This window comes from Anoplopoma fimbria, chromosome 2 (assembly GCF_027596085.1).
Source record: "Anoplopoma fimbria isolate UVic2021 breed Golden Eagle Sablefish chromosome 2, Afim_UVic_2022, whole genome shotgun sequence".
Lineage (NCBI taxonomy): Eukaryota > Metazoa > Chordata > Actinopteri > Perciformes > Anoplopomatidae > Anoplopoma > Anoplopoma fimbria.
In genome coordinates this window covers 11,509,224-11,524,633 of record NC_072450.1, presented here as the reverse complement: position 1 = coordinate 11,524,633, position 15,410 = coordinate 11,509,224, and the positions used below count along the sequence as shown (strand labels likewise).

The 15,410-nt window shown below is 43.0% G+C and overlaps 1 protein-coding gene across 1 annotated transcript in view; it reads right to left on the bottom strand.

Moving 5' to 3' along the window:
* cd276 (CD276 molecule) overlaps positions 1-15,410 on the bottom strand; it is a 64,585-nt gene that overhangs the window by 39,738 nt on the left and 9,437 nt on the right. Inside the window, exons 3-4 of the mRNA XM_054614897.1 lie at positions 6,994-7,344; positions 4,339-4,635 (exon numbers count right to left, since the gene is read on the bottom strand). Coding sequence (XP_054470872.1) covers positions 4,339-4,635; positions 6,994-7,344 — 648 coding nt within the window. The remainder of the gene's footprint in view (positions 1-4,338; positions 4,636-6,993; positions 7,345-15,410) is intronic.

The window sequence follows — 15,410 nt, the reverse complement described above, 5'->3', positions numbered from 1 at the left end:
TCCTGCCTGTCAGGCCGTAGTGCCACAACTCCGAGCTCAGCAAACGTTTTCGTCTCCATCTTGCTTTCTGTCATCCACTTCTCACCCCTCCTAACCCTGTCTCCCGAGCTCCCTCTCTCTCTATCTCCCTGCCTCATCTCTCTGTCTCCTTCCTCTCCCCACTCTATATATCTCCATCCGCACACTGCTCGCTGTAAATGCTGTGCCAGCAGAGAGAGAGAGAGAGACGGAGAGAGATGCCGGGGAAATGGCGCCATCCTCATTGAGAGAGCGAGGGAGCAGACGAAGTGGGGGTGGCGCTGGAGGGGTTGTTCCACTGACAGGCCCTGAAACCCAGCCATCAGACAACACACTGCAGCAATCACACAGCTCCAGTAGATGGGATACACGGCTAAAGCTCCACATTCAGAAAAAAAAGGATCAGTCTCAAAATGATAGGATATAGAGTCTTAATCCCCCGGAAATCCAAAAACATTATTCTTTTTGTGAGTAGAACAAAGTGGTCGAAATTGGCCGGGGGGGTGAGACAGTGCGAGTCATAAAGACAGGAGGAGGAGGAGGAGGGGGAGGGGGGTTGGTACATAAGCAGGCCGGCCAGGCAAGCAGACTGGCCACGGTTCATTTGAGGACTGAAGCTGCTCCTTTCCATCATTGGACTGTTCATTAATACCAGCTGTTCCTATGGGTCTCCCAGCAACTAAGCCTTGCTGCTCTCTGCAAAAAAACATATCAATATCCAAGCTACACACAAAAACACTGCCCATTGCAGAGCCCGGCTTAAAAACTGTTCCAGCACTCCACAGGGCGTGTTTACAAAAAAATCTCTGAGATGCCTGATAATAGGGTGCATGTGGCGTGTGCATAATGTTATTGACAGTCCAGATTGCTTCTGGTGAGGTAGTTCAATTGGTGGTGACTACAAAAGAGGTTAGAATAACATGGGTGACTTAACACAGACTCTTAAAAGTGTGGCTCATGTCAGCCCACATAGTGCTCTGCTCAGTGTGTGTAAAAGGGTTCGTTTTCTCAAACTGAACCTTGTCAGACACCTGTTAGGACTTGGGGGAGATTTGTATTACTATTGCAATTTTTCAATCATAGATTGGAGAGAGTGTGAAATTCAAAACATGCTTGTTCACTCTCTCCTTTTATCGTCCATCATTGTGTATCTTTTATTTCCTCCCTCTCATAGTCCATTAAGAATTTTAAGCAGATTTGACCCATTCATATAATAGGATCCTCCACTTCCTGAGTGTGTTGGCAGTGTTCTGTGTTTGTAAGTGTATACAGGAACCCAGTGTGTTTTTCCCTATATCAACTCGAGCTTGGCATACTCCATACTCTGCTACTCCACAGCAGAAGAGTTCTACTGGGTCAAAATTAATTACAGAAGCTGTTAAGCACACAACAGCTGTTGTAAACAAATGCAAATACATTTTCATTCCAAACAAGCCCCCTAGTATAACGGCACACAAAATTACTGTAAATCTTCAGTGTGTTTACCAGCAACTTGGGCCATCATCAAGCTGTGCTGGTGCTGCTACAGAGAAACTAGTCTTATTTATGTACACCCAATTCCTGAAAATCAAGATTAACACACACACGGCTGTAATTAAGGGCTTTCCTCAGTTTATTTCTGGATTTGCTCTTATCGCCGTCCCTCTTTCAATCTTTACTTCATCGCAGTTCAATAACTCTATGCTTTTTGGCCGGACGTGTCTTTAACCATCCATTTTGCTCTTGGACTCTTTCTTTGACTGGATCTGTTCCGACCGATTGCTTTAGTTTTTTCAATTTGGGGGAACAGCAGGACCATGACACTGAGTAAAAGTAATGACAATCAAAGCCTTTAGAGACTGCTATGATCCTTACAGTATTAGGTCTGCGATTAGCAATTGCTTTCAATACCAATTAATCTGTTGATGATTTTTTTTGATTTTCTATAAAATGACAAAAATAATATATATTTTTGTAAATGGACATTACATTTCCCCAAAGACCAAGGTGACAGGTCAATGTCAAATGTCTTTTTCTTTCAGACCTTATATTTATATACAGTTTAAATCATGTATAACAAAGACAGGTATTAAATCCTCACATTTAAGAGGACAGAAACAGAAAATGTTTGGTCCATTAGCTAAAAAAAAAATGTATGAGCTTGCTTGTTCAATGCAAAAGAGTCCACAAATTAGATGGCTACCCTGAGGTTCTCTGCACCATTAAGAAAAAGAGCATTCTCAAAAGGGAGGATCCAGTCCAGGTGATGGCCCCATTAACAAACTCCTGCCGCACTAACCTTTCAGCCCTTATCGAGGACCATTCTGTACTTCACAATCAGGGATTAAGGCTATGCACGATGTTTCTCATCCACAATAAACAGTGCAAAGCTTCCGAAAGCACCGCACGCACTATTTGGTTACTGTCGAAGACTGACAGTTTTTGGGTTGCACATAAAAAAAGAAGGAGAAGAATGCTGCCATTCCATCACTCACAGGGAGTTTAGACTCGTGTCCTCTCCCTCGAGTGATTCATCCACTAAGAGCAATTGTCACACTGGCTATGACAATGTGAACGGTAGAAGGCCTGTTCTCCACACAACACAGCACAGCAGGGTACCCAGGCTGACAAGTATTCTTAACTGTTTGTCGCTACTTTTTATTCCAAAGAGAGATGACAGGGACATTGGACTATGATGAAATTATTGCATCCACGAGGATCAAGCCACTATGTTTTACACTGTGAAGCCATTTAAGAAGAATATAGCTAGATGATTCAACTTTTTTTATATAACTTACTGTTTGTGGCTATGTTGAAATGTCAAAATCTCCACCATCAGGGAACCAACCTGCAGCGTTATAAGGTTTGGCTAAAAATGTATGATTTTAAACCCCATGGGACTGAAGACAAGGAGAGACAGAAAATGGAAACGTCATTGTCACTGATTCACATTGACTTGCCATCCTTGAAAAAAGACAGAAAATGGAAATGTCATTGTCACTGATTCACATTAACTCGCAATTCCCTGGAAAAAAAGACGAGACTAAAATGCATGACTATTTAAATTACCAATCCAGATGACTCAATCAGCATTTCTTTTAAAATGAGAGTTTCATTTGTAGAGGGCAAATCGAGGAGACAAAAAAAATGGAGATTGAAGGTAAAAAAAACAAAAAACGATTATATCAATTTCAACTAAACCTGAAGCAGTGCATCAATCCAGCAAGGGTCAAAGGGTAATAGCAGCCACAGACTACTTTACTACTGGTACCACGCAGTCATATTTCATTTTCACTATGCGTTTGATGAATTTCCACTACCCCCCAATGGCCCCTCTGACTGGTTATCTGTGCTGTTTTCAAAGAGGCCAACCAAACTGTTAGAAAGGCCACCCTCCCTTAGCCGTCCAGCAAGCCCCGACTTGCCAATCGGCCATCCTGTTTCCAGACAGCACAGTCATTTCCCAGCCCAGTGGAGCAGCACTCCCTGACCTCTGCCTCGACCTCCGCCTCAACAGCCCGAGGTTTCAGCACCAGCTCCAGCCCACAGAGCAGGCACAGGCCACCTCTACTTATTTATGAGCCATTTCACACAGTGCTGCTCCCATTAGAGACCCAGCCTTGGCCCACCTTACACGGCACACTCCCTGCACTTAACACATAAGAGTACACCAGCAGGACCAGGGGGACATGGGCGGTGTGGGTGGTGCTGGTGGGCAGGTTGAGGAGACCATTAGACCTATCAAACAGGTACTGTCACACACCCAGCTAAAGATTAGATCAAACAATCAGAGAATGACAAACATATCAATCTACTTCCTAGTTGGCAAACATTTCCTGTGGACAGCTGCTAGGACACACATCACTCCATCCAGCACAATCTTTTGTCGATCTTTTAATACTGTATTGCCTTTTTTGAAATATGTAATGACTCTCCTCAGGGAAATGATCACCCACTGATCTAATTTAACGATGCAAAAGAACCGATTGGGTTTCGCTTATCAAACCGTAATTGGACATTTCATTATTTCTCAGTCATTTCGTTGGAGCTGAACTGTTACACTTGGCAGGAAACAGAAAGACAAAAAAAAAAAAAAAAAAAGTATCAACAGCATAAAGATTTGACTGATGGATTGATTCACAAAAGCATAACAGACTTTAATAAGAAACTCTGCTTATGCATGACTGAAAAAGAGATTAGCCTGAGCTGGTAACATTCAAACACTACAGGAAGTCAGTAAATATTAGCTTTTTTACTTTGCGCACCGAATGAAGGTGACAGCGCTGAGTGAAAGACCTGAGAGCTATTTATGGAGAGAGAGCGATGAAGACCAACACCCACCTGTGATTGTGACGAAGGCGTAGCCCTCCTCGCCCAGCAGTGGATTGATCAGTCCGCAGCTGTAGGTGCTATTGGGCTCCAGCACAACTGTCAGCACGCTGGTGATAGTGAACAGCCCTTCCTCATTGGCCACCATGGACGTGGTGATATTGTCCGTCAGGTTGCGCCCGCCTCCGTCTTGCCATATCACGCCAGCTTCTGGGTAACCACCGTAGGCCACGCAGGTCAGGGCCACCTCGTCACCTGGTCGCAGGTTGGATTCAGACTGCAAAGTCACCACGGGTTTGGAGTACGGGGCTGAAACAAGGTATGAGTGCACAGGAAAAGGATGAGGAGGAGGGGGGGGGGGGAGAAAAAGAGGTATGGGGGGGGGGGGCGGGGATGGAGAGGGCATTAGAGAACAGCAGACACATACTGAATTTAGTCAAAGTCTCTGTAGTGAGAGTCACCCTGGGAACTGTTTGACATGATTCCCATTAAATTCTTAATTATATTTAGGGAGCTTAGCATAACACAGTGCTTAAGATCCCACAGACACAGACAGCATCTGTGGCACATCCTGATGCTGCATCCTCACACTCTCAATGCCGCTCTCTCTAGAGAACCAAAGCACCGATCCGCTCCCAAGAAAGGGAAATACATTGCAAGGCGGGAGATGGAGGTGGAGGTGGAGGTGGAGGTGGAGGTGGACGGGCCTCGGGTGAAACTGGCAGGCTCAGAAATTTGGGACGACTCAGCGGATAACATGGAAAAGAGCGTGGAGGGGTGGAGGTGAGGGGTGAGTCGTCCGACTCGGCTGAAATCACGCTTCTCCAATCCCTTGAGCTGAAACATGAGTATAGAGGTGGGGGAGAAATAGGCTGCTGTATTCCCAGAGCCAATCATTGCACAGCAAACAATGGGGTGGAGCTGAGGGCGAGATGAAATAAGTTTGCCTGCTTATTTGAAAAGTGGACTCTCAACACAAAGTGGACTCTCAACACAAAGACGAATTTAGCGTGGTACACGCTAACTTCCCCAGCTGTCCATTTGACTGACAGGCGGATATCCACTGGGGATCCTTTCATTTTCTTCCAGCACATCATAAAGGAAGTCTAAATGTGGGCTAAAAATAGAACATCTATAAATCTAATGCATTAAAATGGAACCAATTCGTCACTGTTGGAGGGATTGTTTTCTCTCTCCCCAAGCCAGGAGGAAAATAAATTTTTGTTCATTAACACTGCCTAATGCACATCCATTCTTGGAGAAAACAGGAACAATCCAACAACAGATATAGCAATGGGAAAGGGAGGGAAAAGGCACACGGTGTCATTATAAATAAATAAAAGGCTCTCAGCTGTGAAGGCGAGTAATGTAGTCACACAGCAGAGAAGATGTTAGTGATGGCTGATTGAGCGTAACAACAGCTAATAATCAAAGTCAGCAGATATTGACCATGACAGACCACAATCGGTGCTTATTGACCAAAAACATTCCCAACAGCCCTGAGGAAACTATTTATCACCTGCTCACAGAGAAGAGAGGAAATGATCATAAATCACCATCTCCATAGGTAATTGTAAATAACATTTTACTGAACACTATTAGTGTATATGTCTGTATAACTGCTGAGGTCAAATCACTTTCAGTACAATCAATTCAAGTGTAAAGTGAAACTATAAACAAACATTAGGCAATAAAAGAGTATATATAAGTTTATGGGACCATTATAATTACCCTGCATCTATACACAATGAAACCTGTGTGTGTATGTGTGTGTGTGTGTATTATGTGTTTATGTTAATCTCGCGTTTTGATAACTCTGTATACCAATGCTTGAATTTGTGGAAAATTATAGACAGCCTGCATTACAATCTGGGGGTGTGAAGATTAAAATATATGGCAGATATGGATAAAGGCAGCTACCAGGCAGGAGAAGCCGAACAAAATATGCTAATAGGTTGCATAATGGGACATGTAGACGTTTTCCGGAGTTTAACCCCTACCACGGCACGGACTAAAGGTCAAGATTAAAGGGCTTACATATTTTAATCGGTCTCTTGTTAATAGCCCCATCTTTATGGAAGAGCTATACTAAATTGCTTGAATGTCCCTTTAAAACAAAAGGGCTCAATTAAAATAAATACAACTAACTATCTTATCATCAATTCATCCCTCAGTTATTTTTTTCTTTATTATTCAATTCATCATTCATCTATAAAATATCAGGGATTTTTTTGAGAAATGTCAAAAGTGATCTTAAGGTTGTCTGTTTTGTGACTTTTTTGCTTGATAGAAAGACTTAATGATTGTGGAAGAGAATTTAAGTGAACATCAATTATAAGTGTTGATTAAAGTCAGTGTTTGTGTGTGTTGGTATATTTAACAGGAACAATACAAGTAAACAATGTTACATAAGGGAAAGCAATGCAACAGCCTTAATTAACTTTGTATCATCTGTCTAGCTGAAGCTAATTTACAGTCCGTCCCTGATTGTTTTTTGTGACTGTGTGTATTTCCACTTTGTGTGTATCCACTGATCAAACTGACCACGTGTGTGTGTGTGTGTGTGTGTGTGTGTGTGTGTGTGTGTGTGTGTGTGTGTGTGTGTGTGTGTGTGTGTGTGTGTTCATCTTGTTCTACACGTATCATAGACGTCACAGCTTGACTCACCGGCCACCTGCAGCAGCAAAGCAGCGCTGCTGTAGTCCTGCACCCTGACGAAGCAGGTGTAGCTGCCTTCATCAGCCACCACCACCCTGCTCAGCAGGAGCGAAGCGTTGCCGAGGCCCAGCTGGGCGGGGAACAGGCTGGTACGGTTGGCAAATCTCTCGGCCTGGTCGGCCAGCTGGTCGCGCCCCTCCCAGTACCCGTGCACACTGCGTTTGGTGTCTGTCAGCTGCCAGAAGACGCTCAGATCAGACAAGTTGAAGGGGTTGGCGTGGCTGAAGGAACAGTTGAGTGTGACATCGCTGCCGTGCAGCGCCACCACTGGCTGCTCAGGGACTTGCACTTCCATCACAGCTAGAAGAGAGGAATAGGCACATATAAGATAAGATAAGATAAGATAATCCTTTATTAGTCCCGCAGCGGGGACATTTGCAGACTTACAACAGCGTAGCGTAAAGTGCACACAAGAGACATAGTAGAAGAAGACAAGCTAAAAAAAAAATAAAAAAAACAAGTATTATAAATAAGCAATACAAAATAAAAAAAAACAGTAGAAAAAACAACAATAACTGAAATATTATATTTACAGACAGAGAAAAAAACAACAACTATTTTAACTATTTTAACTATTATTGCAAGATAATCCTTTATTAGTCCCGCAGCGGGGACATTTACAGGATTACAGCAGCATAGAGGATAGTGCAAACAAGAGACATAGTTTAAAAAAATAAAAAATAAAAAGATCAAAAATAAGTATTATAAATAAGCAAATGAGCAATTAAAAAACAGTAAAGAATCCACAGTAACTGAAATTTTATATATACAGACCATACAGATATGAGTGATGTTAATTAAAAGATTATTACTTGAATTGAATAACCTCTTAGAGAGAGGTGTATTAGAAAATGTCAGGTATGCTGTTACAGCAAAATATATTAAATACACACGACTCTGACTTTTTCAACTAGGTAGACTAAAATAGACAATAAACAGTGTTAGTAAATACCGTTTTGCCCAGGTCTAGTATAAACATACAGTATTTACTGAATCACAGCATGAATTCCGTGTGCTGTGTTCAAATGTTACAGACTGAAAACTAATTATATTAGATAACATTTTAAAAATACCAATGCAGTATTTAGAAATATTTGCTGTGACTGCTTCAGAAACATGCCGCATGTTAGGGCAGGTGAGACAGGATGAAGACGAGGAGGAAGAAGAGGAGGGATCTGGAGGTAGGCATTGGGACTTTTTTTTTTGCGTTCCTAAAGGCTTTTGCCTCCTGGCGATGGCTCGGTGTGCTGAAACTCAGCCATGGAAGCACCCAACATCTGGATAGCTTTGGTTAAATATTTTAAAATTTTAAAAAGACTTTGTGGGGGGGGGGTTTCTTTGTGAGAATGAAAAGTGACTGCGCTTCTTCTCGAAAAGCTTCTACTCAAAGGCAGAAGATTTTTCTGTGCATCAGTGCATATGCATGTGTGTGTGTGTGTGTGTGTGTGTGTGTGTGTGTGTGCACTTGTGTACATTGTTTGTCTAGACTAGGCCGAGAGCAAAGAGTACACTGCATAATCATTCTGAATTAGTAGCCATCTCAGGCAGTCCAGAGTACATCCATAGTATTCTCAGGAGTCAGCATTCTCCATTGATCTCTGCCTGCTCTTGTACAACTCTGAGACACTCATCAGTATCACAGGGGAGGGGAAAAAAAGCCAGCCAGGGCCCCCGGAGCAATACACTTTGCTTTATGCTCAGCCTCTCTAATTGTTGTAATCACAGTGGCATTTTAGCCTTCTCACCCCCCTTTTTTTTTTTAAGCTCTTGTCCATCACACAGCCAGCATCAATGTGGAAATGCTGGGAAGCAGATTTGACCGACTACTTCCCCTTATCAACAACAAACAAGTCTTTCATCTGAGTGGGTTCATACATGGCTGGGTGTTGCAAAGTCAAGGCAGACCTATTTTCAATCACATTCAGCCATTCCCAGCTAGGTAGCCCCTCCACATCACGATCACGCCACAAACAAGCAGCTCGTCTGTAGGAACAGTGCCACCTACTGGTCAACTTCACAAGTGCAGAAAGATTGCTTTCCAAATACCACATGAATCCCCCCTCTAAACCAGGGTGTCGGGCCCAAACTGTTATGCCTTTCAGAGTGAAATGAGTATTTTAGATGAAAAATAATTGAATAATAATGGTATAAAAAAATTATTTAAGTGATGGACACTTATCAGACATATTATTTTCCTCTTCAAGTATTGCTTCACATAAAAATAGAAGCAGGAAACGTCGGGGAAACAATCATGGGGTATTTCTTTTTTTGAGGGAAAATGATGCTCTACAATTTTGACCTGGAGTGAATAAAGACTCCATTCCAGCCAAGTGCCAGCCACACAACAATTATCTGACCCCCATGGCGACAACAGAAGAGGGTTTTTTTTTTTTTCCTTTACTGCGATTACAAAAGCTCTCTTGGTGCTGCGGGGGTTTTTTATATCGCCCATATTGTGCCCACATTCACTCTGCTGGGCTACAGCACGGCAAACAATACAGTAGAGTCATCAGGGCAAAGCATGGCAGGAGCAGGCGGTATTGTGCCGCCATTCAAAAAGGGATAACCGAGCAAATTTCTAGGAGTGTGTATTTATGCTGTCTTTGGAGGTGGCCCAACCTTTGCGATAACGAATAGGTCGCTGGTGTTTTTTTGTATTTTTTTTTTTTTGTAGGAGTGGAGGGTCAGTGACAGCCCTCTTTGAGACGTGCATGTTGAAGGAGGAGGAGAGAGAGCAATTAAATCACTCCCCGAGCAGCCTGGGATGACTCACACCACTGAGTTCATACAGGAAAGGGAAGGGGGAAGGGAGGGAGGGAGGGGAAACAGAGAGAGGAAGAGAGGCGAGCGTCAAGCTCACACTTAAAGATAATATCTGGAAACAAGCCAAGGGAGAGGCTGTGGTGGAGCCTCACACACTAATCCCTCAACACGGACCAAAGCCATGTCACAGAGGAGAAAGAGATAGAAACTCCTCCTCTCTAATTCCACATCTCTTCACTCACTGCTTCTTTAACCAGTGACCTACCGCTTGCTCCCAAGGCCCTGGGAGGACGCAGCTCTACACGGGGACCTTGTGTAGAGACACCGACCTGCGCTTGGAAAGAGAATTCAAGGGGAAGCGTTTTGCAGCGCACTGAGGGCATTGGACAGGAGAGGAGGGCAAGCTAGGCCAGCTGACGTCATGGAAAGCGCACATGCAATGTCCTATTCGTCAGAGGTGAAATACCACAAGCCAAAGTGAATCACTGTGCACTTTGCTGTTTTTTTTTTTTGATCCGCCGCTGTTTACACCAAACAGCCCGCTCTGTATGGTAGCCGAGTGTTTGATCGTCTCTCCTCAGGTCTGCTTCCTGACATGAAAAAAAAAACATGCATTCTCTAAAGAGACAAGTGTAAGTAGCAGAGGTTAAAGTGTACAACACAAGTGGTCTTTGGTGAAGGGGGGCCGGGCAGCACCTTGTAGCCAGGCCCGCCTGTGTCAGCTCAGGGGTAAGTGGGGATCTCGCCTCTCCCTTCTCCCTCACGATAAAGAGATGCTCAGAAGCCATAGAGGGCAGGCCGGGAGACGTCAGGCTGTGGGGGATTTACACACTGCACTTTGTGTTTATGGGCCTCAGCTCTGTTTGAGTGCCTGCGAGACAGAGACGGGCACTTTCACAGCCGACATGAAATAAACTCATTACAGCCTTTCGCGAGCGCTGGCAACGGGCCCTGCTTAGCAGCGAGGCAGAGGGCTGGCTAGAAAAAGGGCTGCAAGTGATCTTCACACTGCTCTCCATTCCACTTTCAAGACTACACACCACCTTGTCACCATCAAACCTCCTTCCATCTTGCTTTCCCCAGGTCTGAGAGGCACGGGCGATGCTGGATTTGCCTCTACACGACGTTATTTGTATAGTGAGCCGGTGCTAGCCGGGTAAGTGGGGTGAGCGCGGAGGTTGAGTGCGAGACAGAGACGGCGTAGGATGTAAGCAGACAGCAAATAGGAGGATCATAGCATTTATAGGGGAGGGTGCTTGGAGGATGACTCACAAGGCTGTTGGTAAATAAAAATCACATCATCCTTGGCAGATACGTAGGTATTTGATAGGAGAAGTGAGTTCATATGCACTTAAAAAGACACAAAATCCAATAAATGGACTGAGATTATTATTACTGTTATTTGACTGATGTGATGAGCACACCTAAAATAAAACAAATCATAACTGTGTTGGTTTTACAACTTGAATTCAACCTGAACAGCTCAGGTGCACCTCAGATTTTCTATTTCACTAAAATAACAAGATATGGAACTGAATAGCTACTGTATGGTCACTACATGAAGTAAGGTAAGTAGGTCAGTGACTCCTTAACAAGCACACTTAAACTGTGGTTATTAACAGGCCTTTTGTTTTTTACAGCAGACATTTTAACATAGCAAGAGAGCTGTGGTAATATCTAATCAATAACGGCTAAATGCCACACTGTGACATTAATCAGCAACCAATCAAATATCTGTCAGTTTGTCTATTCATTCATGTTTTATTTATAGCAACAATTGTACATATATATATTAATATTTTCAGTAAATGACTAGAAGGCTAGAAAGGCATGATAAACTTTCAATGAAAGGTGTTGGGATAAAATTCTGCTGTATTTGTATTTTTTGGTTTCTATCTGTACATTTTCACTAAACAGTTGTGAACATTGTCATATACACCTGGTATATCATTCTTGTATTTTGGGGTTTTCAGCAGCTTTATACATTGTTAAAATCTGATTTTGTAAAATTAAAAAAAAAAAGGTACTAAACAAAGACAAAAATTAATGCATAAAAAATGATTAATTAACCAAATGAACATAGACTCATAAAATGCAAAACAGAAGCAAGGATCCAGGTAAGATATGAATCTACAGACCACAAATTAACCAACCAGACCGATGCAGGTGCAGACACCATGCGCAATATTGTAAATAAGACTCTCTAAACGTCAAAGTGTGGACTGATTACTGGAAAGTAACTCACTTTCGTCTTGTCACTCACTCACAAATGCACTCACTCTGCAGGCAGGCAAATGTGTGGCACAGCAGAATGTGCAGAGAGCTGCATCCTTGTTCTATTTACTCATTTTACAATGAATCTTTCTAACTTTTTATCCTGCAGCCCCAAACATGAGTCAACAAACGGCTGATGTAGGAATATGGGCAAGCTCAACCCATTTCAGAAAACCAAACACAAGTACATATAGCTAGATATGATATTCGAGAAGTGGTGCCACATATTTTCTCTAACAATTCCAATGTGGTGCCACATATTTTCTCTAACAATTCCAATGGACACAGAGATTGACAAACATATAAGTATGAAAAAATAATGTCATGAGTTATGGGGCAACTATACTGAGATGGAAAACTTTGCATTCAACAGGGTTTTGGTAGTAATATGACTGTTTGAAACATACTGAGGACACAAATGAACAGCAGAGAGGTGTATAATGCTGCAAGAATTTTAATGATTCAATTGTTGCTTTTTTTCCCCACTGTGGAAACCTGTTTAATTTATAATCTGTTAACAGACATGAAAATAATCTTCCTATGGCCACATTTCAAGCCTACAATACTCAAATTAAAGCAATTCAACAGAGAGGACTTGAGAAAAGTCTTTCTCAGAGGCTGAAATTATTCCTTTGATCATCCTTACTTTATATCCTAGCTCAGCTAGAGCCACAACATGCTCCAGTGGTGGTGAGTTGTATCAAACTGTTGATAGTTGCAAAACTCTATCAGCTTATCGCTTCTGGGGAAAAAAATACTCCACATTTCAAAATACGAATCTTGCTCGTGCCAGAAATGATCAGTTCTGTATGAATGCAAGATTTTAAATTAGGGTTATTTCAGTTCTGCCGTTGTTAATTGACTTCACAACTAGAGAGGAACAACTTCGCACTGTGTGTAGTAGCAGTAACAAGAAGTAATTAAACATGTACTGCAATGGATTGCCTTAGTCTATATACTCTTAACAATATCCAGTCTTACACACACACACACACACACACATACCTTGCCACACACAATTTCATGCAGAAACAGACACCCACAGGCCAGAGAACGCATTGATATTCCACACCTGTATGACTCCTGACAGCTCCACAGCAACACACTGTCTGAGGAATTGGACACGAGGTACTCTGACACTACAATGGAGATGCTGTTACAAAGCTGCTCTGGAGCAGAGAGGTTCCCATCAGCATGACCAGCAACAGCCAAATAAACAAATACACACATGTACACGGCACTAGTACACGGGTACTCAAGTCGACACACACACACACACACACACACACACACACACACACACAAAAAAACAATAGGCAAGCAGATGTATTCAAGGTAGTAATTTCTACAGCTATCTGCAAGGACTATTTCCACAATTCACTGACTTCAGATGCGCTTCATATATTGATGTCCGGCACACATGAAGATATACATTTTAACATGCAATTCAATACTGAATCAATGGCCTTTCCAGCTCAATAATCAATACAACTTCACTTCAACCGAACTCAGTCAAATACCAACTACAGCCACACAAAGATTAGCACCTCGCAGCTTCTCCACACACATGTAAAAACGGTGACTCAATAACAGACAGTGAACAGCCAATCAGTGGAGCCATTTGTTAAATACAATAAATACACATATTTTAAAGGGTCCGTCTCAAACCCTGTAGAAAACTATGACACGGAAGGAGGAATTACTATGATTTCACACATAGAGAAAATTGAGCACGAGCAATGGAGAGGGGGGGCAATATTGACACAGCAAAGTAAACAGGTGCAATACTAACAGACTGCAATGACAGTAGGGTTCGTTCGGGCTAGAGGACAAGCAGAGGAGATATGCCTTTACAACACTGCCCCCCTCTGTTGGAGAACGTAACTGCAGCTCAACACATTTCCACTCTGGCCATTTTGCACCACCTGAACATCAAAGGATTTTTGCTCAAAGGATCTGTGAGCCCTTTCATACCGATTATTCTTATGATATAACCAATCCCTGTAAAAAAGTCTGAGGGGAGAGCTAGCTTTTGATTTCGTGCTGTCAGGAGCAGACGTACATGTCCATAATACTCCCTTCGAAAAAAATTTGCATCTGGAAAACATTAGGGGTGTGTGCATAGTATGCATGACTTGGTCGGAAATTAGCAATCTGAAAAAGAGCCTGTGTCTGGAGCAGTTTTTTTTGTTTTTTTGTTTTTTTTATATAAATGGACCCTCAGTGGAAGAGGCACAATATGGATGAGATTAAGTGAGACTTGAAGCCTTCTGTTGTGTAAAGAGGTCACTTTCAACATTAAGCTCTGAACATAATCTCTTCCTCCCACATTTTTGCTCGAGGAACTCATTTGGGAGTGTGACTTCCCTCACTCAGGGAGAGAAACAGGTGATGGCAGATAGGGAAGACAAGGATTCTGATATTGCTTATTTCCAGTCATAAATCAAGATGGGACTCACTTTTGTGCCATTTTCTCTTCTTTTTTTCCCCGCTCCGTTTCTTGCTCCCTATCTCTGCTCCCTCTGTCTTGCTTCCTTCATAGATGTATGACATCTCATTTCCCGTCAATAACCCCTTAATGGGCTCCGGCAGTCAGATAATATGGCCGGCTGAAGAACAGTGGAAAGATAAAGGACAAGTCTCTGGCTTGCGAACCTGAGAGACGGAGAGACTTTGATGAGCAGGAGGCCGGTGATGGAAAGGAGAGGAGCGGTGTGGTGCAAAATGAAGCATCGCAAGTAGTAGGAGGGTCACAATGTCAGATCTGACTCGAGTGCAGCTAATTTATCCTAATGGCCTACAAACACCAAGGTCATCATTACAGAGGAGCCAGAAAGAGTTGATGAGAAAGACTTATATTTTCTGATCTCTCTGATGAGGAAGGTGTTATCCATCTGCTGTCTTATGAAATGATTTTTTCCAGCTCTTTCACAGGTTCATGTCCTTTGCAGAGTCATGCATGGGGTCAGTTTGCCGCCAGCTGTTCGTCGTCTTGGTGACAGAGCCCCTTGCGCCTGTCATCACCACCGCCACGTCACCGGGGCAACACCCTGGAGGCGGGTGTCTCCCTTGTGTCAGCTGCCGTGTTACTTTCTCAGCGAGTCAGCGGCTGTGATGCCTTCCAAGCACAGACCAGCATCCGTTCAACCCATTCATCACAGCCCACTAGGCACACAACAGACCCACATATGGCTGCGGGCCCCTCTTCCCCTCCAGAACTGCAATCTCGGCATATTAAGTCCTAAAAAAAAAATTTTTTAAGGACTTGTTGAAATAATCATGAGGTGCTTGTTGGGTAATGCACTCAGTTACAGTGAGCGCACTGTGAG